Source organism: Falco biarmicus, chromosome 1 (assembly GCF_023638135.1).
Source record: "Falco biarmicus isolate bFalBia1 chromosome 1, bFalBia1.pri, whole genome shotgun sequence".
Classification (NCBI taxonomy): domain Eukaryota; kingdom Metazoa; phylum Chordata; class Aves; order Falconiformes; family Falconidae; genus Falco; species Falco biarmicus.
In genome coordinates this window covers 92,606,868-92,634,788 of record NC_079288.1, presented here as the reverse complement: position 1 = coordinate 92,634,788, position 27,921 = coordinate 92,606,868, and the positions used below count along the sequence as shown (strand labels likewise).

At 36.1% G+C, this 27,921-nt stretch overlaps 1 protein-coding gene across 10 annotated transcripts in view; it reads left to right on the top strand.

Moving 5' to 3' along the window:
• The window catches only part of LCORL (ligand dependent nuclear receptor corepressor like), an 85,628-nt gene that overhangs the window by 43,332 nt on the left and 14,375 nt on the right, over positions 1–27,921 (top strand). For 4 of the 10 annotated variants that reach the window (XM_056348445.1, XM_056348429.1, XM_056348451.1 and 1 more), the window contains 3 exons: positions 1,865–2,119; positions 12,586–12,676; positions 21,908–26,777. In XM_056348445.1, the coding sequence (XP_056204420.1) occupies positions 1,865–2,119; positions 12,586–12,676; positions 21,908–26,777 (5,216 nt within the window). Of the gene's footprint in view, positions 1–1,864; positions 2,120–12,585; positions 12,677–14,092; positions 18,417–21,907; positions 26,782–27,921 lie in introns of those variants that run through there. The other 6 variants (XM_056348439.1, XM_056348470.1, XM_056348480.1 and 3 more) reach the window with 6 other exon arrangements.

Here is a 27,921-nt window from a genome sequence, read left to right as displayed (position 1 = left end):
GTATAGCATATACTCAGTCTTTGAAAATGCTGAAGCTTTACCTTACCTCATAAAGCATTATAAGTATTATAAAGTACCAACCAGAAGGTAATAACAAGAAGCATCTAGTCAGATTCCCTCTCATATGCTTTACACAGCAGATCGCATGCACAGCAGAGTGCATGTTTGTAACTCTTGCAATACTCTGAAAATGAATTCTCAAAATGGATATGTTTTGAATAAACCTGAAACAAACAAACAAAATCTGTGCATTCATCCTAAACTGGAGCAGCATTCTTTGATCTGTTTCAGTGGCCACTCTCTTCCTAGTAGATGGTTAAAGCTTCATTGGCATAAAATGATTGAATAATATGCTGTGTGATCCTCCAAGCTACCTATAAGGAAATTTACACTTTGCATGCAAACCTACCTGATCCACTCCTTTCAGTTTCTCCACTTCTATGAAAACAAAACTCAATTTATTATTTGTCTTATCTGTTTCAGACTAATTTAAGTATTCTAGTAACTGCCACCATATCCTTTAGCGTTTCTTTCAGGCAATCAAGGCTGACCTATAAGCTAGTTCTTCATATCACATTCACACTCAATTTAAATCCCTGTCCTTTCTTGATGAAAACTGTTTCACTTATTACCTATGAACTCAAGGATGGGCAGTGGTTAAAACATTAAAAAGGGTATTTTTATTTGTGTGTGCAGAGTTGAAGAAGGAAGGGTGGGATAGTAAAATGAGTACCAGTATTGCCACTTGAAGGAAGAACATAGATCCTTGAATATAGGCAGTTGTGCTTCTCTTGTGAAATCAAGTAATGCATTGACGAGTAACGCAGCTTACTTTGAGTGTCTTAATTGCATTGTTATTTATGTGAAGTTACACATATGTATTTTGTTGATCTTTCTGGTACTTCTATTAGGATTCCTTTCAGTGATTCACAAGTGTAGTTTCATCTATGCTTGTTAATAAGAAGTTTTAATTATTTTAATGTTGTCTGTCAGCTAGAAAAAGTCATAGGTGTCTCATGTTTGATTCTTTTATTGGATCTAAAATGAAATACTTCTTTCCATGGGACTGTTACATACACAGACAAAAAATAAGGTACATAAATTTAGAATAGGAACTAAAGCTTTTTTTGCCAAATGTTTTCCTTGGTAACACTTTGAAAATGTCCTGGAAATGTCCTGAAAATCCTGTAAGATTTTACAATAAAAAATTTACAATTTTATTGTAAAATTCAGTTGCTTGTCCTGTACAAATTGTAGTAAAACATTCCAGGTAGCGTCATATTGGTTTTAACATTATAATCCTACATCTATGATGGCGATTGTAATCTAATACATAGATGAAACAAATTTTTCTTTTTTTTTTTTAACATGAGCTCCTCAGAAGCTATGTTCTATGTTATGAAAATGATTAATCTATAGAACTGCACTTCAAAATTAATTATTTTTGTTATGGTTCTTTGAAAGTAACTTATTTATGTATTAATTCATAGCTTTAACTTCCACTGTTTTTATTCAAAACTATTTCAAAACTGAAAATGAAGAGTCAGCAAATGAGAGTTCAACTTAAAAACAATAAATACAGATGCTGACTCGCATACCTGTAGTATTTATCTATCCACATAATTTTACTTGCCTGCTGTGACAGAGGAATAAGGTAAAAATTACTGATGTGTGCTAAACATGTCCTTCTAAGTGACCTCCAGTAGGAATGCTCATAAGAGAAACTTAGTAGATATCTGAATTAATGTTTGTTACATGTGTACTTACTACACACACTTATTGTGCTTATAAGAAGTATTTATATAAAGAAAAATAATTGGGGTTTTTAATACATCTGTTGCCTGTGTTGTTTTTTTATTCCTAGATCTTCCTCAGAACTGTGATCCTAACATTCCCCTAGTTGCTCAGGAATTAATGAAAAAAATGATCCGTCAGTTTGCAATTGAGTACATTTCAAAAAGTAGCAAAATTCAAGAGAACAGAAATGGTTCATCATTTGAACCAAGTCTGATATGTAAAAGTATCCAAATGAACCAAACTGAAAACTCCCTTCAGGAAGAGCAGGATAGCCCTCTAGACCTCACTGTGAATCGAACTCAAGAACAGAATACTCAGCAAGGTAAATTTCTATATCTGATTATCTGTGTTTTGCTGTTATTTATTACCATGTTATGTCTTATTGCCTTAAAAACATAAGTATGTGTCTGTATCAAGTATCTGTATGTTTTGTCTTCCCAAATTAGTAATTAATCGGAGGGGGGGGATATTATTCTGTGTTATTAAAATAAGGTTGAAGGAAAATTGGTGTTGCATCCACTTAACAGTTAGAAAACCCATACATTTTCCCTTAAACACCAAGAAAATGGTTAGAGAACTGTTAAAACAAAACAAAAGCACCAACACATTCTTTCTAGAAACATTTTTCATATTGGGTTAGCAGATAAATGTTATTACTCCTGAGTGCCTGTATTAGATAATTTGGAATTTTTCAGCTTTAGAATACTGAATCTAAGTCAGCTCACCTGTGGCTGTCACAGGTAACAGTAGTTTAAAATGTTGTTGAAAAATGGCTGTTAAGAAGCCTTCTGAGGAAAGAGAAAGATAATGGAATTTCAGAGAGCAAAGATCATTCTGTCTGTGTCTTCCCTTGGACAATTTGAATCTTTAAATACAGGCTGGTTAGAATGATAGAAAGATTAATTTGGGAGGAAACTTCCATACTTCGTGGAAATTTAGTAATTTAAATTCATTAAATATAAATTAATTTTAAAGAATATAAATTAATCATTACAGTTCAGTGCAACTTTCTTAATTGAGGTTAAAGCTAGAAAAAGAAAAATAAATTCTGTCTCATTATCATTTACAAAAAAGGAAATAATTTCTTTGCTTCAAGGAATTGCTATCCAGAACTGATAACAGTATAATCACGAGAGTGGTTTGGACTTTGAACTTTATTTGGATTAGCAGCAATTTTCAGGTAGGGTTGTTACTGTCGCGTGCAACTGACAGTGGCAAAAGCAGCGTTTGTCTCTTACAGATACAAGGGTCCATTTTAATCCGAAAATACTGCAGAGCAAAGGGAAAAGTTTACCTGTGTGTCACATACCATACTAAAAAAGTTAAAAGTTTTTTAAAAGACAATAATGTATTGGTCAGAATGAAAGCAGATTTCATGTGTTTGTGCTTAATGATGTGGTCTTTATTAGATGATGTATCCTTTGAGGGTGGGAACTCTGACATAGATTTACCTTGCTAAATACACCTGTTCTAGATCAAATTTTCAGCATCCTTTCTCTTTGACAGCAGAAGTATTAAGAAATTGTGGAATTCCCACTTTTATTCTGTGTGATCAGCAGAAACCAGTTAATGCCTGCATTTAGCAAATACCTTGTACAGATTAAATCCTGAGTTGTGTTTCCACATTTCTCTGCTCTGAATGGATTACAAATTTTAGAGATTTATAGTTGGCCAGGGTGAAGCATGATTCTTTTGCAAGAGCAATAAAAAGTACTCTCCTGATATCAGCAATATAGCCTGTTGCTTACTTCAGCAAGTGGTTATAAAGAACAATTAGTTTAAAATGTCCATGCAGGAGCCAAGTCCCCAAAGACAAGTTTTGGGCCTTGCTGAGCCCAGTGAATTAAAGGGAAGGCAGAGGGTGAGCAAGGCAGGGATGGGAAGAAAATTCTGCTGCCACCCTGAGGTATTTGAAAATCCATTAATCTTTTGTCCAAGAAAAACTTAGAGAGATTGAGGTATTAAACCCTCTTTTTATATCGTTTGAATTCTTCTTACAGTGAAGCTTTAACAGCAAGTTTAGAATTGCATGTCTTCAGCAAAACATCTGAGGCTGAACTCACTCAGCATACATAGTTTACTATGTAAAACTTGTATGCTCTGTAAGATACTGTAGATTCTCAGAACATGCATGGCCGTGTTTGCTGGAGCGCTTTGCAGATGTTAGATCCTAGTCTCGCTGTAAAGTTTAGAGCTACTGAAATGAGAGGAAGTATGGAAATGAAACTATAGGTGGAGAAAGGTTTTGAGCCATCGTCTGTTGCCTACTAGGGAAGCAGTGTTGCGCTTCCTATTTCCCATGAACACATTGGGTTCGAGCTCTCTTAGCTTTCCACTGTGGTAGTAGCAACACAAGCAAATAGGATCAACATGGAAAAAGTCAGCCTGCTTGTATTTGTTGTGTGCAATGATTCATGAAAAGTTCTTTCAACTAGCTGTTGTCAGGGTCTATGTATCATTATTCTACCTGCCCCTCACTTCTGTCCTTTTCCTAAGAAAGCTTGGATATATTGAAGTGCTACGTACCTATAGTAGGGAATTGTGAAACTTTCTAATTGCATTATTTAAAAAATACATTAGTCTGTGTCTAACATAGCATACCTCAGTCTGGAGACTCATAAAGGCTATATCATGGTTCCCTTCTAAGAAGTGTCTTTTAATTGACATGCAGCTCTTTATTTGCTATTTGCAATTCCTGTTAAAATTTCCAAATGAACTATAGTAGAGTAGGAAGTTCAAATTTGTATGTGACTCTGATAGATCCTCAAAATCAATCTTTTTAATTCAAATCCTGTGAAGCAGATCATGATGTAAATATAAATATTTCAGATAAATTTTCTGTTTAGGCAGGTATTTTGTGTTTACCGTAGTTGTCTTTAAAATGAATGATCTAAATAGCCAAACAGTCTTTGTTCATTTGCTAGGGCAATGATTCTTGGGCTTAAGTTCAGAGGAAGGAGTCAGCTTTATTTTCCAGGTCACTAGAAGTATTTTTTTCCACTGAGCAGATCCAAGCTAAGTGCTAGCTCAATATTGAAGAAAGATTCTCTCGCTGAAGATGTCTGGATAATCTTCATATAAGAAAGCTTCTTACTTCTCTGCAGTATCTGTAGGCCGTATCTGGAGTACGCCCAAAATACTCAGGGCTGGCCTTTCCAGTTTACATGGGTTTACATGGCAAATTTTGGTAGCTGGCATCTTTGAGGAGAGGTCAGGGGCTGGCTGCCTTAGACACAGCCAGCTCTGCAACAGGCCAAAGTGGAGCACATCAGTGAGGTTTGCGGTGCCTCTATTTAAGGAAGAGCAAAAATGCTGGACACTCACAGGAGGAGCGAGAAACAGCAGGATGAACAACAAAGTCAGAGGAGAAGGAAGAGGTGCCTCACGCACCATAGCAGTCATTTCCCTGCAGCACAAGGAGAAGGCCACAGTGGAGCAGGTGTTCCCCTGCAGCTCATGGAAGAAAACACTCTGTAGCAGGTAGTCATATCGCAGCCCATGGAAGACCCCACATCGGAGCAGCTGGATATTTCCTGAAGGAACTGCAGCCTCTGAAGAACCCACGATGGAGCAGGGGAAAAGTCTAAGGAAGAAGGTGCTGTAGAAAAGAGTTGTAATGACTGTAACAGTCATTCCCAATTCTGCTTGTGCCACCTGGGGGTGAGGGGCAGAGGTCAAGGAACTGGGAGTGAAGTTGAGCATGGGAAAAAGTAGGATGAGGAAGTGCTTTAATTTTTGTCGTCTTCTTATTATCCAAATCTATTTTCATTTGCAATAGATCCATTTTCCCCAAGTCTGTTTCACCAGTGATGGTAATTGGTAAGTGATCTCCCTGTATTTATCTTTCCCTGTTCCCCAGGGCTTAGTACTGGGGCTAGTCATGTTTAGTATCTTTATCAATGATCTGGATGAGGGGATCAAGGGCACCCTCAGTAAGATGACACCAAGTTGTGGGTGGGAGTGTTGATCTGCTTGAGGGCAGGCTGGCTCTGCAGAGGGATCTGGACAGGCTGGACTGATGGGCAGAGGCCAATCGTATGAGGTTGAACAAAGAGGAGCTGGGTCCTGCACTTGGGTCACAGCGACCCCATGCAATGCTATAGGCTTGGGGGAGAGTGGGTGGAAAGCTGCCTGGCTAAAAAGGACCTGGCAGTGCTGGTTGATGGCCAGCTGGACATGAGCCAGCAGTCTGCCCAGGTGGCCAAAAAGGCCAAGAGCATCCTGGCTTGTATCAGTTACAGTGTGGCCACCAGGACAGGGTAAGTGGTTGTCCCCCTGTTACTCAGCACTGGTGAGGCCGCATCTTGAATATGTGTTCAGGTTTGGGCCTCTCACTACAAGGGGGACATAGAGGTCTGGAAGGCCCAGAGAAGGGCCGTGAAGCTGGTAAAGGGTCTGGAGCAAAAGTCTTATGAGGAGCAGCTGAGGGAACTGGAGTTGTTCAGCCTGGAGAAGAGGAGACTTGGGGGACCTTATTGCTCACTACAGCTGCCTGAAAGGGGGTTGTGGACAGGTGGGGGTCAGTCTCTTCTCCCAGATGACTAGTGAGGAAATGGCCCCAGGTTGCCAGGGGAGGTTTAGTTTGGATATTAGGAACAATTTCTTCATTGAAAGGGTGGTCAAGCATTGGAAGAGGCTGCCTAAAGAAGTGGTGGAATTGGCATCCTTAGAAGCGTTCAAAAATGGCGTAGGTGTGTAGTGCTTAGGGACATGGTTTAGTGATGGATTTGGAAGTCCTGGGTTAATGGTGGGACTCGAGGGTCTCGGAGGTCTTTTCCAACCAAAATGATTCTATCATTGCATTTTGATGACCTTTTTAATCTTATTTGTCCCTGCCTCCCTGTTGAGGGGAAGTGAGAGAGGGGCTGGGTAGGTGCCTAGCTACTGGCCAAGGTTAACCCATTGCACTTCTGGTACCGAATCATTCAGTGCTGTATTTGAGCACTGGCATTTAGGGATATCCAGTTGACACCTGACTGATAGCAAAGTCCCAGATTGTGCTCTACTTTCTTCTACATGTGGAAGTGTGGTAACTTGGCAGGGCACTTGGCAGGGCACTTTAATTCCTGTGCATCTTGGTGGTAACTAAACAGGCAGTTACTTTGCCGTCAGTCAATTAGAAGCAACTGTCTCCAGAAGTACTTATATCTTTTGTGCTCTTTTTTTTTGTAATCCATGTAACTCTTAAGACTCTCCAGGCCTTGAAAAGAATACTCTGTATAGTGAAAGACAATTTGTTTTGCATGCACTGCACCTAAAAAAAATAGGGTGTTACTGTGTGTTTTTGCAATATTACTTGTCCTCCAAACTAAGCCAATGAAGAAGCAGCATCGTTGCAGAATAAAACACTGAGTGAGGAACAGTCTTGCAGTATCCTGCAGCAACTTTCTATTTTCTTGTGCACTCATGATGCTGAGCTCTGAGGAGTGTTCCCAGCAGCATTTAACTTTGATGCAGAGGTTTCTTTCCTTTGCTAGGTGTGGGAGAGTTGATAGTTCTCATGATGCAAAGCAAAATGACTTACAAAAGGCAGAAGTATAAGATACAAATAAATAATCTGTTCATTTAGCTGCACAAGCTTATTCTTGTTGCTGTATCTACTGGGAACATACTGGGAATGATAGTGTGTAAACATAGCAGAAAAACGCAAGAGAATTTGCATAATTTCCTTGTTTCGTTGATCCATCATAGACTGGAAGACATCAAAAGGTTGCTGGCAATGTGTGATGCATGAACTTTTTACCACTATCCTGTAGCTTTGTTGTTGTTGGATTATTCATATTTTTCCTACTTCTTCAATAATAGCCAAGTCAAAAATTCTGTTTTAAGTAATTTAAAATAGCATTTTATTATCCATTTTAACAATATGCGTGTAACTTCACCGAAATTTATAGCAAAATAAGGGCTTTTCAATAACAGATGAGAAATTGGAAACAATTCTTAATTTCTGAAAAGTGGTTTCATGTCTCTTGAAAATCCATACTGCAGTTAGTATAGCAACTGGGATCACAGCATGTGTGGCCTCTTGATAGCTATGTTCAGGGCTATAGAAAGAATTCCAAACATTACTGAAAATAACTTTTTATTTTCTTAATACACTGTTTTTGCCATATGTATTGGGGGAAAATATTGTGTGTGCATTTTGAAGGTACACATGCCATGTTCCCAAAGATAAATTGTATGAGCTGTAAATATATTCAAGAAACAGTTTGTTTAATACTTCTGCATGAAAAGGTCACCCTAAAAAAGTACATTTTTGAGGGGAGTAGGTGTTTGTTTCTTCCTTGGCTGCCATGGTGGCAAACAGCCAACCTCCTTGTCAGACACTCGCTTGCTTGCTTCCCTCTCAGTGGCACAGGGGAGAAAATGGGAAGAACAGGAAGGAGAGCTCATGGGTTAAGGAAATAGTTGTTGCTTACTGCTTGCCATTATGAGCACAACAGACTCTGCTTGGGGAAAATTAACTGCAATTATTGCCTATTAAGTATTTAATTATTAATTCAGGTAGTGGAAACAAAAAAACCCCCTCATTACAACACCACCTTTCCTCCTCCCTTTCCCAGGCTCAGCTTCACTCCAGATTCCCTTGTGACCCCTGTGGTGCAAGGGGAATGGATGTGGGGTGTCCACAGTCTGTATCCAATGGTTTCTCTCTGCCATTGGGCTTCCTTCTGCTGTTTTCTCATTCTTTCTGATCCCCTTTTCTCTCTCCATCTAGCACTTTTTGCCCTTTCTTAAGTATGTTTTCCTAGAGGTTCTGCCCAAATAGCTGCTGGGCTCAGGTGTGCGCTGCGGTGGGTCTGCTGCAACCAGCTAGAGCCATCTTTGTCCAGCACAGGGCACCCCTGGCCTCTCCTCGCAGATGCTGCCAAGACCTTGCCATGGACACCCAATATATAGCCATAAACTTTTCATCTGGCGGTTTTTCATTTTACAAAATAGCGCGTCAGGTCAGCAAAAGGGGGCTAGTCAAAGCAGTAGGTAAGAACTGATAAAAGGCTTTGGCATTCTTACTGCTAGTTTTGTGAAAACATTGTTTCCACATACAGCAGCACAGAAAACAGCCAGTGAAAGGCAAGGCATCAGAAAAGGTATTGAAGATGAGATAATGTCATTTTGTTGCTGTGACAAACCTTGTTGAAGTTTACCACAGTATGATGATTAAGATAAAGGAGGAGTTGTTATTTACAAAATCTCACAATATTACAACTAGGCAGGGCTTGCTGAAACTGCTTAAAAGGGAACAACAGGTAATGGGCAGCTTTTGCACAGCAGTTTGTAAACATATGGAACTGCTGTGGTAGGTGGCTGTGGAGGCAGACAATGTCATTTGGTTCAAAAAAGGCTTTGGACAACTTCTCAGCTAACAGAACCAAGGACAGAAACTAAAGCTAAAGTAGGCAGGGTTGTATCTCTGAGATTCCTAATCCAATATAGCAGCTACTTGGAGAGCAGAAGAGGAATGATCTGCAGATAGTGGCCAGGCTGATGTGCTCTCCCACACTGAGTGCAGTTTTTCCCATGCCTGGAGACTGAAGACTGAGTAGAGTAGGTTATGTGACCTAGTAAGGCAATTCATAATAGCTAGCAAGAGGTTTCCTGAAACCCAGAAAAAACCAGAGAAGTTTGCTAGAATCAGTACAGAAATACCAGTTGTAGGAACTCAAGGATGACCCATACAGTTTCTGTTGCTTGTTCTTCGCCCGCCCACCCGCCACCCCCCCCTGCCGTTTCTCTAACATCACTGGTTTGGAGGAGTTTCAAGTGATTGTAGTCCCAATTATTTTGAAGATGACCTTTGTTCACAGTTACAGCTTGGTATTGCTGCACCAGATGATCTGGTGCTGAGAAGTAAAGGCCAGAGGTTGGGCCATTTCTTTGAAGTTCAATATTATTTAATATGCACGGAATTAACTTCATTAGAAGACTGAGCAGCAGACCTGAAAAACTTCCAATATTTTTTTTCTATAAAACCACCTTATAGGGTTTTCGTGTTCCTGATCTTATTCAGTTCTTGTCCAGAATTCTTGACTAAATAGCTGTTTTGAGTGATTTGATAGAAATGATAGGAACTGACTCATCTTAAAAAAAACCACTATTCCTACCTTGCAAATAACAGGTTTTCAAGTTTCATTGTCCACCTGTCGGATGCCTCTTTGCAAACTTTTTGGACTTGTACCTACTGAACCAAAGTAAACATCTCTGCTGTCTATATATACATACATTGATTTCATTAGGTAGCATTTCTTTGTCAAAGCTTTATAGCAAATGCTCTCATTTTCCTACCAGTTGTGGGTGCTTCTTTGTTACAATGCTACTACAAAGCAGGAAGATCTATCAAAACCAGGAGCCACAGTGTATTTTTAATTAATCTTTTTGACTTATCGGCCCTTTGTGGATCCGCATTGGGGGTTTTGTGTTGTTTGGTTTGTTGTTTGTTTTGAAGTTTTTTTGGGGGTGATTATTTTTTTTTGAGTGAAATCATTGAATAAAAGTGTGGTGTGTGGTGACTTTATCTGGTATTTTGTATGTATTATCACTTTTTTGGCATCTTTCACACTTTTTACTAAGGATCATCTTCCCATTAAGCATTGTTTTCAGGGAGTTGTCATATACTTAATGAATAAGTTTTGTGTGTTGGAGGAACCAACTGTCTTGACCCTGAAATGACTTTGCAGTTCTGCTTATCCCTTGGAGACCCAAAATGTATCTAATTTTTGTTTCAGGAGCCTGCATTTTCAGTACTCTGTTCTTAGTCATTTTTCAACTCACTGATGGCCTTGTGTTGTCAAAACCAATTCTGAAAGACTGGAAATGAAAATTATTTTGGAATCTTGCAAAAGTATTTGGGTTTCGTTTGTTGGGATGTGTTTTCCTAAAAATGTAGTTAACTTCAATTATTTTTGTAGATTGAATAGATAGAGATGATTAGCTCTTCATAACTTGCTAAGTTGTGAACTTTTAAGTAGGTTTTTCTCCAGTGACTTTGTCCAGTTATCTCTTCTGAACTTTTTTTATCTTAGTGCCTATGAATGTGAACTGAAGATGGAGAAACTGTTGTGAAACATACACGCATGAACACTTAAGACAGGGAGATGTACTTTGGATGACTGACAGAACACAGCAAACGAAACCTGTCTGTTGCACAGGACTCAGGGATGTTGTGAGCTTAGGTATTCAGGATAACTTTACAGCTGGGTAGGCCAAATAGTCCCTGGAGAATATTTCTGCAGTGTTTTTAATTGACTTTTCCTTCTGGAATATCACGGCATCACAAAGGTTGATCAACGTTAACTAGTCCTTCCTTTAACTTTCTTAGGGTTAAGGAAGACTTTGAAAGGAACATACTTAGGAGGAAAGTAACATCTTTGACAAGTGCCGTATTTATAAATATTTTTTACCCTTATGCTGACTTTCAAATGCTACTTTTTGTCTCTTTACCCTTCTTCAAATAATACAAAATAGTTGAGGAAAACCAGTCAAAATTTCTCAAAAACAGTCCAAACCAAAGAGCTTGATTTGATTGTCACACAAAACTATTTCTTTGTAGTATTGGTATAAAGGAGAGTTTCCCTAACAATTTTTCTTACTTGTTATTCAAGTATTGGCATTTGGACTATTCAACCAATGCTTCATGTCTGCATCTGAGGTTGTGGGGAAGTATATAGAGTTGACTGATGTTTTAGAAATAATACACATTAACATGAAGATGGCAGTAATGTAAAAAGGGCTAGCATAAGATTGCTTGTAGAGTTGACTGTTGAGCTACATGTTGAAACTCAAAATCAGATTCACAGAGCTCAGGCACACAAAACAGCACAAGTTTGAAACAGAGAACCAAGGAAGAAAGGTATGAAATTAAATGTATTTAGGGGATTTATCTGTAATTTAAATGTGATTAAAAAAAAAAAAAACAAAAACCAAAGACTTAAACCAGGAGGAATATTTCAGGTGCTAACTAGTTTCTTTAATTTTTAACATTCTTAAATACTGATTTTAAAAAATACTGTTTTCTATTTCAATACCTCATAGACTTCAGCAGCCAACTAAATCTTGAATTTAACATTTGCCAATGACTTAACAGGGTGGACTCCCACCTAGTCTAGGTCTTTTCACTTCTCTAGTTTCTTTATTACATAGATGTGGGGGCAGCAGGGTAATAAGTGTAAACAAACTGTTACAACCTTTTATGACATGTCTCATATATTTAAAACGCTATATTGGGCTTGAGCTTTCATCCCAGTAACAGGGCTATTACTTTCTCATCCAGTAGCCTGGTCTGGTCTCATAGCTGACCCTGCTCTGAGGAAGGGGTTCATCTAGAGACCTCTTGAAATCCCTATTAGCCTGAAATATCCTGTAAGCCTATGATTTAGTTATGTCAGTTTTCACTGTAAGACTTGTTTGTTTACAGTATGTAAATGTGAATATATGGATGATAATATTATTATCAAGTGTATTGCCTTGGTTGCCTTGAAAGTAAACAACGCTATATATATACGTGCATATGTCATTTTTAGGAAAGCGGTCACGTGTTTAAGGCAGATTCTTCTTTTAGATTTTATTCTTTCTGAGTGGATTTTTTTTTTTAGTTTTAAAAAGTTTTATTACAAATCAAATATATAAACCAATTTGCTGACATCTGACATTGTTAAAGGAATAAGATGTCAGAAATTTTACAGGATAAAGTAACTCCTTAAAAATTGTGCCATAGGTACAAACACTTGCTAATACAGTTTCTGAGATCATCCTTAAACAACTGCTATCACCACTACTCGTTCTTTGCAGGGGATGGAGTGCTAGATCTCTCTACAAAGAAAAGCGCAAGGTTGGAAGAACCAAAATATGATCCATTGTGTTCTGAAAACTCAGTGTCTGGGTAAGCAACATTTAGGACTCTCTTCAGCTTATGTAAAAGACAATCCAGGTTTCTCTTCTCTGAAGTCAGGGTTTATGTTCATAACATATTTGTATATACTGACACACACATGTGGTTCCTATTTTGCTTTCAAAAGAATTTTTGTCATTCATAGGTGTGTGTCTACGTATATATCATATGTTTCATTTGTCTTTTTCCTTTTTTTCTGTTTAAAGAAAAGTTATCAGAACAATCACCAAACTTTAGTTCATGTTACTAAAAATGAACTGAAAATTGATTACATAACACATTAAAAGTAATAGCACAGTAGAAGAAAATGTAAAGATATTCTTTCAGAGTTTATTTAGGAAACGTCAATTTTGGACAAAAATGACCATGTTAATATTTTAGACTTAAAATATTCTTCAGCTAACATGAACAAATTAAATTACTATTATCTATACTATTCCTTAATAAGAGAGAGAGGGAGCAAGCGTGTGAGAGAGAGCTCTTATCATCATACTTCTACTTACATCATGGTTCTGACTATGGTGTGTGGTGGCAAATGGTTAAATTTCTTTATTCAGCAACAAAAACATTATTGCATCTGCTGAAAGCTACCACAAATCTAGTGAAACACATTGTTTTGTTGGATTTTGTTATTATCTTGGCATCCTCCCATCCACTAGCCATAGCAGGACCCTTTTTGTCACCTGTACGTCTTACCAGATAACTTATTACAAATAGGACTACAAAGCAGTATTTGAATGATGTAAAAATGCATTTTATTAATTTGCTGATATGAAGAAGTTTTAAAATTAATATGACTTTGTAATTAGAGAGCTGTAAATAGTGGCTAGAAGTTTTTAACACTGTGTTTTATTTTGCCAAAATGGACTTGATTGTTAGCTTCAGCACTTTATCTTACTGTTGTAGAAAGCCTAGTTTTGTGTAAGTCTGGGATGTTTGTGTGTAGTTATGTACTTATTGCTGCAAATTTTCTATGAGGGGGTTGACTCTTTTATTACTTGTTTAGCGGTAACGTCACGTTTCTACTAACAAAAACTCCTTCAGGATTTGGGTATTTAATGGAACGTTAATTGTATAATTAAAACTATAACAGTGTTGCTCTGCAAGTATGCGAACAAGGGAACATAGCAAGCACATGAGAATATTGCCAATACTGAGCTAGGATATAAAGTTCTTGGAAGGGCTGCTGTAGAAGCCAGCGTATGATTTTTGACACACTGTCCTACCAGAACTGTAACATTTTGCTAGGATAATCATTTAACTACCACAGCTCAAAGGCTTAAAAGTATCAGAAGCAGTGATGTTACCGAAGCAAGGAGTATAATAAAGGAGTGGACCCTTCCCTTCCATAGCTGTGTGAGAGTCTCTCATACATCAGTTTACCATCGTTTCATTCCATCCATCCAGGAGACTACACAGACACAGAGAGGACTATGTGGAAAGAAGTGCTGAGTTTGCAGATGGTTTGCTCTCAAAAGCTTTGAAAGACATTCAGTCTGGAGCACTGGACATAAATAAAGCAGGCATACTTTATGGCATACCTCAAAAAACTTTACTTCTCCACTTAGAAGCCTTACCAGCAGGAAAGCCTGCACCTTTTAAAAACAAAACTCGAGATTTCAATGATAGTTATTCATTTAAAGACAGTAAAGAAACTTGTGCAGTCCTACAAAAAGTAGCCTTGTGGGCAAGAGCTCAAGCAGAGCGCACAGAAAAAAGTAAACTCAGTCTACTTGAAACCTCAGAATTAAAATTCCCAACAGCTTCCAGTTACCTCCACCAGTTAACTCTACAGAGAATGGTCACTCAGTTTAAAGAAAAAAGTGAAAATCTACAGTATGAAACTTCAAGTCCTACTGTACAATTAAAAATTCCTCAGCTAAGAATAAGTTCTGTGTCCAAACCACAGTCTGATACTGCTGGTCTTCTGGATGTTATGTACCACGTTTCTAAAACCTCCTCAGTCTTAGAAGGATCAGCTCTTCAAAAATTGAAAAATATACTTCCTAAACAGAACAAAATTGAATGTTCTGGACCTGTAACTCACTCAAGTGTTGACTCCTACTTTCTGCATGGGGACCTCTCTCCTTTGTGTCTTAATGCTAAGAATGGGACAGTAGATGGAACCTCAGAAAACACAGAAGATAGTTTGGATCGTAAAGATAATAAGCAACCAAGAAAAAAACGTGGCCGCTATCGGCAGTATGATCATGAAATAATGGAAGAAGCAATTGCAATGGTAATGAGTGGGAAAATGAGTGTTTCCAAAGCACAAGGAATTTATGGGGTACCTCACAGCACTTTAGAATATAAAGTAAAAGAAAGATCTGGAACATTGAAGACTCCGCCGAAGAAGAAACTCCGATTACCAGATACTGGCTTATTTAATATGACAGATTCAGGGACTGGCAGCTGCAAAAATAGTAGCAAGCCTGTGTAGAAAGAATAATTCTTAGCAAATTGTTTTGTGTGTGTGTATATGTATGTCTGTATACACACACTATGTGAGAAATACATATGCTCACTCTGACAGAAGACGTGAAATTATACAGTTCAAAAACCACATACATGCCTTTTGAAAAATAGTTTTATTCAGGGTTTTCACTGTGGACAGAATTATAGAGTTGCTCACTTAATTCTGATAGTGTGTATTTAATATAATCCTTGTATAAATAGGTGAAAAGATTCAGGTTTTATTTAGTAGTCAATAGCATAAAGATGTTTTGGGAAAACAAGTATTTGTCATGTGAAGCATAATTTTTAATTGGTGAAGAACCACCCTACCCATTCAATAATCCATCTTATTATGGAAATACACAACCAAGGGTTAGCAGACTTTTATACTTCACAGAATACTTGCAATAAATTGTAAGTAACTCAGATTATACAAATCAAGGGTTTTTTTTTTTTAAAGAGCTAGTTCCTTACAAGGAAGTGGATTTGTGAAGTATTAGTAGGGTATAGTACATTCTGTGAAAGAAAAAAAGTTCGTTACTTAAATATCCAATACAAGTAAGGAAAACATTTCATTACTAAAAATGTGTGTTTAGCAGGCATAAACTGCATTTTTTTATCATTTTAAGAAAATTTTGTTGTTTGTTTAGAAAGAAATTGGTGTTTACAAAGTGTACACTTATGAAATCTGAGAAATTACTGTAGTTATAGAATTATTAAATATGAAGATGAAATACTAAGAACATAAAATAATTTAAACTTTAACATAATTTTCCTTTTTAGTTTGACAAATAAGGTAACTTGTAAGGTTTAAAAAGAAAGTTGGAATGCAACTTAGAGCATGTTCATAATGTGCACAGAATGAGCTTGAGAATGATTTGGGTTTGTTTGGGTTTTTTTTGTTTAAACGTGATGGTTAGTTGATGTTATGACTACTTAAAATTTATTTAAGGATTGTGTCACACTCCTATTGAAAAACCTCACTGTAACTGTAATGTATTTGCTGCTGTGACATTTCAAAACATTTTCAGTTTATCAAAATGAATACCAAGTTACATCATCATTTTGCTAATAACCAAATTTGCAGTTCAGGGTCTTGATAGAAATACAAATATTAAATGGTGAAGCTGTTTTGAACTTTCAAGAATATAAATTCTTTATAAATTTGGTAGCTAGAAGTTAGGCAGTTCACTTTAAATATGTGACTTTTAATAGAATTTAAGGGAGACCAATTACCTTCTTATTGCAGTTTTTACATGAATTTCAAAGTATTCACATTGGACTTTATATCATACTTAATTTTTTGTGTAATATCACAAAGTATATGTCTACATATGAAGAATGGGGGCTTGCTTCATACAGTCAATACTGAACATCAATGCCCTTTTCCTCTCCAAATGTTATTTTTTCTGTATACATCTAATTTGGCATAGAAAAAGACTTTTCTCCAACTTTTTATACATTTGGTGCATATGCATGATTTTTTATCCCCACTTAAATTTGCAGGTGTATAGGTTAATGATATAAATGAAACAGGACATCAGACGCATATGGGCCACATCAGGTAATTTGATTTATAGATAAACTTGCCATTAAATTCAGTGGAGAGCATACTGCAATATTGATGGCAAAATCTAGCCCATATTTATTAATGCTACTAAAAAATAACTTCCATTTTAAAACAGGATAATCCTTTGAAACTGCACAACCAATGTCTCAGTTCTTTGGTCTCTCAGATCTATACTGAATCTTCTTCAGTGGTGAAGGTTTACTTGCATATTACAGAATGAATCCTTTTTTGAAGCAGAAGTGTACCTGATAACAAGGAGGTCACAAAACAGCAGATGTCAGGGTCATCTTTTTGTTTTGAAAGAATTAAGCCATATTTTGTGAGGGACAGAAGGATTAATTTGTGAATATATCCCCACTGAAAAATGAAGCTGAAAAAAACTTAAATGTTTCAAGATTTGTCTTTATACAGTTTTACTTGCAAAAATTTTGGGCTTCAATATATTGCCTAATATTTGTACCGTACTGATGTTTTCTACTTCTCAGACAATGTTATAAATATCAGTCAGAAGTTTATATTGAAGGCAAGTTACAGTCTTTTTATGTCATTTAAAAGATGACCTGACCAAAAAATTAACAGGATTCATAAAATCAGGGATCATTTTACTATTGACTTAACAGTACTCAGTAGTTTTGTATGTAATATTATAATTAATTTTCAGCATTTTAGTACTTGTATTTATTTTTTGGTCAGAAATAGTATATTAAAATATTTTTTGATAGTTTATAGATTATACTCAACCTGTAAGTGTTTAAAGAACAGAATATTTGTTTCTAATTATTAGGCTAACCTTTGATTACACAACTAAGGAAAGGCAGGGAAATGTGTAGATTCTCCTCCCCCAACCCCTATGTATTCCATTAAATGTCATTTAAATTACACATTTTGAACTGTTTTGTATATTCAGTTACCAGTCACTACTTAGTAATTGACAATTTCTGAAAATTCCTGTTTCAGCAGAATTTTAAATGAAGGCGAAAGCAAGCCCTACATGCTTTCTACTTATTTGAATGTTTCTCAAGTATTTTATATTAAAAAACAGTGCCTCTGTTTTTAGAACTACTGCTCAGTAAAGCTGTTTAAACCATTTCTGGTAGCTAATGACAATTTTATATTAAATTGTATATTAACTTTAGTGAGACTGATTTTTTTAGTTGTTTACAGTACAAATACTTGTATTTGTTTTTTAATTGCAGTATTTCCATTGTCGCAGTAATTTAGTAAAACTCTGTGGCTGCCTTGATTTTTGACAGATTTTTGTTAACAACTGATTTTTAGGCAATTAGTTATATTTATGCATAAATCAATTGCACTATAATTCATGAATTATTTATTACAATATTTTCTAATGAACTCCATGTATTTGTCTTGTGTTGTAAATGTACTGTAATTCTGTTTCTTCTTTGTGTTGTTATATTCCTAAATCTGATTGTATGAATTTAATTGTTTAGTTAACGTGTTTCTACGTTGTAATTTGTAGTAAAGCACTTCAATGCTTTTGCACATAAATTTACAACACTGATGTGTGATTGATTTTGCTCATTCAGTAAAAAAAAAAAAGAAAGAAACAAAAACCTGTACACTGACTCATTTGACTTACTCCTGAGGCACAAGTTTATTAGCAGTGGCATAAGATAAAGAACTGTACGAATTAAGCACATAATGACTAATGTACTATGAGAATTTTATATATCAGAAATAGTAGCTTTAAGGAAGGAAGATTTTGTAGAAATTATACATAAATGAGAAGATATTCAGAAAACTGATTTTATAATAGTTACATCCTTTAGTTTGCAGCTAAAAATTATCTATTATATATTACAGATAATATATAGCTTTTTTGAAGGATTTATTTAGTGAAGTCAGAAAACAAACATTTCTCTGAGACAAATTTATATTTCTAGAATAGTTCTCTACTGTTTGTATGAGTACCTGAGAGTATGTTCTGTTTCCAGTTTTGTTCCTGTTCCCAGCCTGCAAAGAAGTTGCTAGATTGATCCATCTTACCTGTTTCTGGATGACAGAGGATAGAACGCTAGGGAAGGACATCTTTTGGGAGTCCTCTGATAGAGCTCTTTCCTGATAGTTTTTTGGATTTGTGGAGGAGGCAAAGGTTTACTTTTTTACACATAAAATAACATGCTGAAAGGCTAGTACGTAACCCCATCACATCTCTGCCTTTGTGCCAGTTTTGGACACCGGTCAATGCCCACTCCATGCTATTAACTACCCCTGCCCTCTAGCAGGGAAATAGTGTCACTCCGTGCGTAACTTTTTTGTCTTCAGAGATACTGTGCACAAAAGGTACCGGGGGAGCAGTGCATATTGATCCTCACACCTCTCAACCTCTCCATTTCTTACCCACTCTTTTATAGCCATCTTTTTTTCTTGTGATTTGTAGGTAGCATAAGACTTCTGAGAAGGAAGTATGCAGTTGTGAGGGTGATAGCTCTTCCTTCTGTGAAATTACTGTTTAAGCCTTTTATCTTGAGGATAGTCTAAACTACTGTATGACAACACAAATTCAAAGGACTATAGGAAGAAATTATGGGAAACCAAAATATAATTCCATAATTATATTGAAAAGTTACTAAAAATTAGTTTGTTTAAAAATATAGACATCTCTATAGAGAGACAGTTTGAAAAAAATGTGTTGCTCTAACATTCTAAGTTGGTTGCCATTTAGGAACAGAGCTTACTACGCGGATAAGTAAGGGACTAATGTGTTTTCACAGACTTGGAAGAACATTTGGAGCGTGGTACCACTACAGTAGAATAGATGAAGTTAAGTTGTCTGTGGTCTTTAGAAACTAACACACGTGAAAGGAAAGCAGTTGATAGATGTTATGCAAGGGTAGATAACCAGGAAAGAAATCATATTGGAAGAATGTCCAATATGTCTATGATAACCAGGATATTACTTTATGTAACAGGCTGATCTCCACATAGCAAATTCAAAGCAGTTTTGAGGCTTTTGGAAGTTTTGGTTACTGACTGAGAAGGTTTTAGGGCTCTGGAAGTTTCTCCCAACAATGAGTATAATATAAATAGTAGTTACGAATACAGGTCCTCTACAATTAGAGCTCTGCAGTGAAACTCCATTAGACATACCTTGCAAGTCTAGACAGACAGACAGATAACTGTCCAGAGGTTCAGTCTAAAGACTGTACTACAGCCTTCTTTTTAGCAAATGAGTACTTAACAAATTTACTGCAACTTACAAAATAGTACTGAAGACCTAGTGCCGTGTTCATCTTTTTCTGTCTGGCCTTTCAGAACATTACTTAATTAAAGTCATAGTGCTGGGGAGGGCAATTAATTTTTATCCGTAATTGTATTACTGGAATAAGCTTTGATTTCACAAGTGTAGTGATAATGTTTCAACACCTCATGACTCCTGAGTTTGTGGGACTGAGTCACTCAGACTCTCCTCAGTGAAGTGGAGGAGAGTTTAACTGTTCGAAAACAGTTAAATCCTGATAATGATGTGCCCTTGAATAATGCTGGTTTTACTTTAGGTTGCAAGTGGAAAGGGTTTTTTTTTCTTTTTAAGTCTTCAATTATTTCAGTTTAAAAATAATTGCAATTTCAGCTAGTACCATCACAATTATCTTAAGCTTTTATGAGTTAGTTATCATCTAGGTGCTTGATTTTGAATATATTCTGTTTCATACTGAATATTGCAGGAGAAGGAAGAAACATAAGGAATGACTAAGTGTAATTGGCTGTCTTTAAGCTCTAAACATTAAAATCCGTGTGGGTCAATAAAAGTACAAATTTGCATGTGTAACTTCCAGTTAGAAACCTGAAGCTAAAAGTTATTATTGATGCTAAAAACATCAGGTATGAGCTAATTAATGAATAGGTAACTTTATGTAAATACAGCACATTAAATTTAAAATATGTTTGTTCCTCGATAATACAGTTGTAAGCCTAATCAAAATGAATTTTTGCAAAGTGCAGGCTTAAATGCAAAAAACGGGAGATAATAGTAGGGCAAAAAGTTAGTGTCATGTTCAGAGTTTGGTGATATGTTTAAACAATACATACTTTTCTAAAACAGAATTCCTCTAACCTTTTCTGTCCATGCAATTGGTTTCAGTAAAACATTTGAATTAGGTGTTAACTATCTGTTGATAGTTGCTATCCAGCAAAAGGATTTTGTATTTAATTGAAGAAATATCTGTATTAATTTCTACCATGGAAAACTTTCAGCTTTTCAATATAAATGATTGATTAGGTAAGTAGTGACATTAGTTTTAATAATTTATAAGAAATCAATTAAATAGTTAAGGTAGTGTAAGTGATCTTATTTTGAGTTAATATTTTTGAGAACAACGTCTCAGAAGTCTTATTTAGATATAGGCCTACCCTGTATTCGAGATTTAAAGGATATTAATCTTTGTCACAGAAGTGGTTTATTCCAGTGGTGATTATCTCTGTTTCTGTTTAAAGAAGGAATCCGTGTGTGTGTGTGCATGCACGCGTGTATGTGTGTCTAATATATCGCAATGAGGAGCCTGTGATGCACCACTGTCATTTATTTAAAAACTAGAAGAAAACTCTTATCTGCAAAGAACAGTGACAGTAGCAAGTGGCTATTTTTTCAATATTCCATTAGCCTATTAAGTGTTCTTTAAAAATATTTAAACAAAAATGTCTTTAGAAGGATCTTTTGAGTATCCTGAAGAGCATTTGATACACTTTAATGTATGAACAGCTTAGGGTGGGATTCAGGAGAGATGGATCCATTCTTGTCTCTGCCACAACCTTTGAATTGTGACCTTAGGCAAGTAATTTACCCTCTCTGTGCCTCAGTTTGTGAAATGGGAGTAATACGAAGCTCCTTAGGTTCTTGGTGAGGTTTTTCTTTAATGACTAAGGTAGTCTGATATATCAGAAAGTTAACATTCTTTAATCTCCTATCTAAATTACTTTTAGATATGAGAAGCTATGTTTCAAACTATTCTTTTTGTCCCTTAATTTCTTCCTGATTATTTTACTTATAACAGGACTATCGCTGCTATAAAATGCACATCATTGCTAGTGACACTTGCAAGTATGATTGAATAGTGCAAATAGAACAGAACTGTTTTGCAAACTTCAGGGGTTTAGGCTTGAGTTTAACCATTATAACAAGTATTAGATATGGTGTTTACTGTAATTTATATTTTGTTTTGATTTGTTTTCATTTTCAGTTCAAGCTCAACAGCTGATGCAAATTCAGAGGAAACAGCTAATTTGGAAAAAGGAAAATCAACACTAAACAAAGTTTTGGAGTCTTTTTGTTCATATCACTGGCAACAGACTTTGGCTATGTTAAAATTTTTAATACAAGATGAAAATGTTCCTATAGTTTGCAGTTGCAAGCAAACACATTTGGTCCACTCTGAAACTCCCAATTCCCTTACTGAAGAGGATGTTCACATTTCATTTTGCAATTGCAATGGACATATGCTAACAAAAAGGTGCTGTTTACAAAATCAACAACCAAACACTTGTTTACCACCTCTGTCTGTCTGTATTAAAGATTTCCATTCTTTGTCATGCCAAGCTGTAGCAATGGGATGTATTAAGACAATGATGAACAAAGCATGTAGTTCTCATAAGTATTGTGCTGAACAAATGCAAAATTGTAACAGGCATTCTGTGAAAGCAGCAGCATGTACATACTCAACTAAGGACTGTGATCTCTTGAACAGCATTAAAAATTCAAATAGATCCCGCAGCCCATCACCGCCTCCGCTATCGCCTGTACAGAGTAAAGAATTTGAATCTTTGGAAGGATCTGTTATAGATTTTCCAACTTTAGACAATGACAAACTTGAAATATCCATCAACCAGCCTCCATCCCTCTTGCCAGCGGAAGGAAACGCAGGAGAATTTGAATATGAAGGTAGAACATGCAGAGGAAAAGAGACCAAATATTCAGATGGAATGTTGCTAGCAACAGACCAAGAAAGCAACAATTACTATGTAACTTCTGAGAAGGCTGAGAAAGGTGAACATTCTTACATTTTTCAAGATTTAATGGATCGTATTAATGAAAAGTTAAAATCAATAGACACTACAGATATAGCAACAAATCTTCTAAAACTTTCTAGCAGTGACAGGGCACCAGAAAATGATGTCAAATTAGGAGACTTCATAACATCTCTCTTGCATAATGCTAAGGCAAGTGATTACAGCTTTATGGAATTACTTCGCCAACATGATAAACAAATGGAAAATAAAATTATCCAAACAAGATTTCGCAAGCGTCAGGAAACTTTATGTGCAATGTATAATTCTCCTGATTCACCGTTCATTCGGCGACAATCTTTGCAAATCAAGAGGGAGCTTGCAAGCCTTGATGAAACTCTTGTAAGAAAAAAATCAATTTCTGAGAGAAATGCAAAGAAATCTACAAAAAAATTTGACAAAATATATCCAAATAAAAGACACAGTTTTACGGTGGTAGAAGATGACACTTTGCAACATTTTGAAAGTAATCCATATGTGAATTGCCAAACCAAACCAATGTGCTTTCCAGTTCACCAAACAGAGTCTTTCGAACTACCTCTTACTAATTTTCAAACCAGCCCCAGCTTTTTAGTTCTTTCAGAAAACAGTGCTGTTGCAGCCAGCCAGGTAAAACTTGCAAACACACAAGGAGATTATGCAACCTTAAAAGAGACTGATGAGATTCCTTTAATGGACGAAAGTAATGGAAACTTGGGAAGAACTAAACGTAACATTGTGCCCCCTGGATGGTACTCTGTGTATGTAACGAACAATATTGTGTTTAGGAAGTCATCCAGTGCAAAAAAGTCTTTAGAAAGTTTGGAAAAAATTAAAATAAATAAAGATGTTCCTGCTGAAAGATGCAGTGACATAAGCAAAATTGTGAGAGACACAAATCTGCAAGTTGTTGTAGAGCGTTTAGAAGATACAATGAACTTTGCTAGAAAGACTAACAGCTCATTGTTGGATAGTTACAAAATCAGCCAAAAATTAAAAGAGAATGTTTATGAACAGTTTATGAACGCAGCTGCTAGAAGAGTCTTACCTTTCAATCTGAGTGAAATGGGATGCACAGGACAAAGCTTCCTTCCACGTTCACCTGTACTAAGCAGCAGTAAAATCAAAGCTCTGTGTGTGACAACAAAGAAACAAGAAATGGTTATAGATCAAGAAATTAGTGATAGCCTTTTGAGATCTCTGACCTTTGATTCATCCAGTTCAGCTTCCAATAATGGGGACTCGCATACAACTTCTGAAGCTGTGGAGATCTCATCTCCCTTAAACTACTCTAGTCCTATTAAGCTTATGTTTGTCTCTGAGGTTAATAGTAGTGAAGGAGTCAAATATACTTTGACATCTGCAGCTGCATCTTCTAAAGGAAGCACAGATATTTGTTTGTTTCAGGGGCATGCAAACACATTGTTAGACAAAAAGGCCGCAGGAGCTCTTTCTCATGCAATCTGTGTCAAGGATTGTGATTACAGTGAAAATGATACCAAGGAGGAGTCAAGCTGTGTTTATGCAGAAGCAATTACAAGTTCTTGTCCAGTTGGTCAAGCTAATTTAAATGATGCGAAACAGAATGACAAAGTTGCGGAGAAATCAAGCAGCAGTGAATCAGTTTTAAAAAGAAAACCTGGTAGACCAAAGAAAATAGGTCCTCAAGTTGTTAAGCAGGTTAAGAGACCTATTGGACGGCCTCCAAAACCAAAAATAGATGTGACTGAAAGCACAGAACCTAGACCTGAACTTAGCAGTGATAGTCGAGGTACCAAATCTGCTGCAGCAGTAATGGAAGAAGTTAATAGCAACAAAAACATTACTGTGACGGTTGTTTTTGGAAGGTCAAGAAGGACAAAGAGACATGTTTCTGAAGGTAATCTAAATGTAATCAGCATTCTGCCCACACAACGCCTTGATTCTAGTTTTGCCAATGACCACAGTAAAGCAAAGCATAGTGCAGAAACTGAAAATGCTTTGACTGAAATAGTAAGAGCCTTACAGAATTCTTCTACTGAAAACAAGGTCTGTGGTTATGACTATGTCAGACCTATCAAGAGTAACCTAGCGTCACCACATCCTTGCAGCAATATTATACAGCCAATTAAGAAACCATTAACCACCATTCGAAAACCCGGTAGGCCAGCAAAAGTAAAAATCTCTGGCATATCAGTAACTGTTAATAGGGTTTCACCTCAGGAAAGAAAAGTGAGTATTAGCAACTGTTTGCCTCCTTTGCAACAGCAGAATGTGTTGGAAAAAAACGTACCACAGGAGAGAAAAAATCAACTGTGCAATAATATAGGTCAAGTAAAGAGCATGCGGAAAGATTCTAGAGAGGATGGATCAAACAATGTTATCACAACAGTGTCAAGAAAACGTGAAATTCCATTGAGACATTCTGCTAGAGACAGAAAACCCTCGCTGCATTTTTTACATTCATTAGCATCTTCTAGTGCATTTACTTGTAGAAGTGCCTTACTACGTAAATCTTACAAACTCCATTTGAAAAAAGCTAAAGATCGAAAGGAAAAACACAGGAAATCAAGTCAGAGCACAGCATCCAAAGATACCTCAGAACTGAGAAATTCAGGAAATACAAAAAAGGGTCTTAAGGATGGTGAATTTGGGCCCATTAATGAAGTATCATTGGATCCCATTTTTTCATCGAATCCCTCTCTCAGGTGGTGGCCTATTTCCACTTCAAGTGACACTTTGTTGGAAGAACTAAATAATAGATTTGAACAGATAACTAATACCTGGTTGCGAGTGGGGGGAAATGAGTTTGATAAATGTGTATGTGAAAAAAGGGATCCCACTGAACAAGACTGTAGTACTGAAATATCAAATCCTTTAGACTCCTGCCTTGTAGAACTTGAAACATCACCTATAAGAATGCTTTTTCAGAAAAAGTGTAATATGAATGAACTCTGCACCTGGTTTATGCAAACTACAGAAACACAGTCTCTCTCTCTAGTGAGGAAGGCGAATGCCCGCAATCCTTTAGAAGTAGTTAGTACTAGAGAGGTAAAGATGGAAACTAAACAACCTGATCTTAGTACTTGCCCTTTCAGAAAGCACTTTAAAAAGTTTGCACTATCCTCTCCTTCTAAACCAGCAGGGAAATTACAAATATTACATAACATGGTAAGGTCTCCAGTCTTGAGCATGAAAAGTAATTTCACGTTAGCCAGATTAAAAAGAAATGAATTTAAGAAGTTACAGCATGATAGGTGGGGACAAACAAAAAAGCTCTATAATCAGCCTCCTGGAGGCTGGAAATCAAAAAAGAAAAATTTACAGTTCTTTTGCCAAAGCCAGTTGTTTAAAAGTACAAGTGGGGAAACCAATGATGAAATGCCCAAGCTCCAGGAAAAAAATACAGTAGAAATCCAGCCCACTCAGACTTTGGTTGAGTCTCAGAGTAGCCTCTTGCCAACTGAAAATGAAGCCAGAGATGCATTTGTTCAACAGATGATGGGATCTTCTGACTTTAACCCACATCCTGGTTTAACAAATATACTTAAGTCACATGCAGAGACAAATGGAACAATTTGCTGCCAACAAAATGTTAGAAAAGAACAAAGCCAAGATAAACTGTTTGAAAATACTTGGAAAACCAAAACCTTTAAAGATTGTAGGATATTTCTGAGAAAAATCAACCATATTGAGCAGCACAATTCATTTAAGTTAAATAATGTCATTTATTCTGCTGAAGCTGTTGAAAGTAAAAGCACTCAGACCTATATGGAAGAAAAAAGACATCCTCTTTTAAGGTCCCATTCTACTAAGCAAAATGCATTAAAGAAACAAGAAAATGAAATGGAAACATCTAAAGGATCTAATTCTTCTAAAGTGACTGAAAGGCTGGATAACCAGTTTCACAGCAGAAAATTAAGTAGTGTAAACCATGATGATAATCCTGCTGGTAGTTCTGAAGTTCTTATCAGAATAAACAAAAGAAAAACTCCACAATGGGAGACCACTGATACAAATATAAGAAAAAAGCATAAGAGACAGTCATGCAGTAGTGGACAAATGGCAACTTATTACCCAAAGTACCAAGTAGGTAAGTTCCTGTTCCCCCCTTCATCCTAAAATTCCAGTCTTTGGAATCTCCAAGAATTGGAGAAGTCAAACAACTAAGCACTTTGAATACTTTTTTTTTATTGCATGATACTCATTTTAATTTCAGGGAAGTCATGAAATTAAACATTGTATAGCATCAGAATAATGCAGAAAGTGCAATTTTAACTTGTATATAGTACTTTACACAAATCTTTCAGCTAAAATAGGTGTGTCACATTCTATTATGGTGATAAGACACCAAGATTAAAAAAAAAAAAAAAAGAGCTAACTAATGTAATTGAGATGGACAGACAACAGATTGAGTTATGGCATGTCTGAAGTCAGTCGCAACTGATTACTGATTTCAAAAGGAACAAAATATCATTCTGCTCTGTAGCTTCTTATATTGTGAGGAAGGGTAAATTATAAAATGAAATAGAAATTCAGTGTATTAACATATAGTTGTTTAAAAGAAATCGTCATTGATTCTGATATAAATCTGTAATAGTTTTATAATTGTAGAGTAAAAAATAGTACTAGATACTTCTGAGAAGTATTCAGAGATCATTTTAACATCCATTCAACGCCAAATGAAATCTGCTGACTTTAAAGGGTTTGCACATTAAATCCTTAACAGAACAATTAAAAATGCAAAATTATTCTAGACAAATACAATATACAGTTACTGTGTTAAATGCATTGGCTTGGAATCTTTTTAGGCTGGTGTGAAATCCATTTTTAAAGCTGGATATTTATAATGCATCATAGTACAGCTTGTGATCTCAGAAAGGCTATTCTGTTATTTACAAAGAAGGTTCACTTACAAAATTATTTCTTCTGTTCGGTGAAGAGATCTCCTTAAACAGAAGTCTTAACTCATTTCCGCAAAATAAATAAGGTGTAAAATACCAAGTAAAAAATAAATAATTCTGCAATAGGAATTAATTATTGCAGAAGTATTCATTTGTAGAAAAGATACTGTATTAGCTAGTTCAATTATGTTGTCCAAAGAATAAAAAAAAAATTCAGAATATCAGACCAAATCTTATGTCCCCCTTTGTATTGTACATTGTAGAAAACTATCCCTGATAATAAATTGAAAAGTTAATTTAAGTTGTAATATAAATAACATTATGGCTTT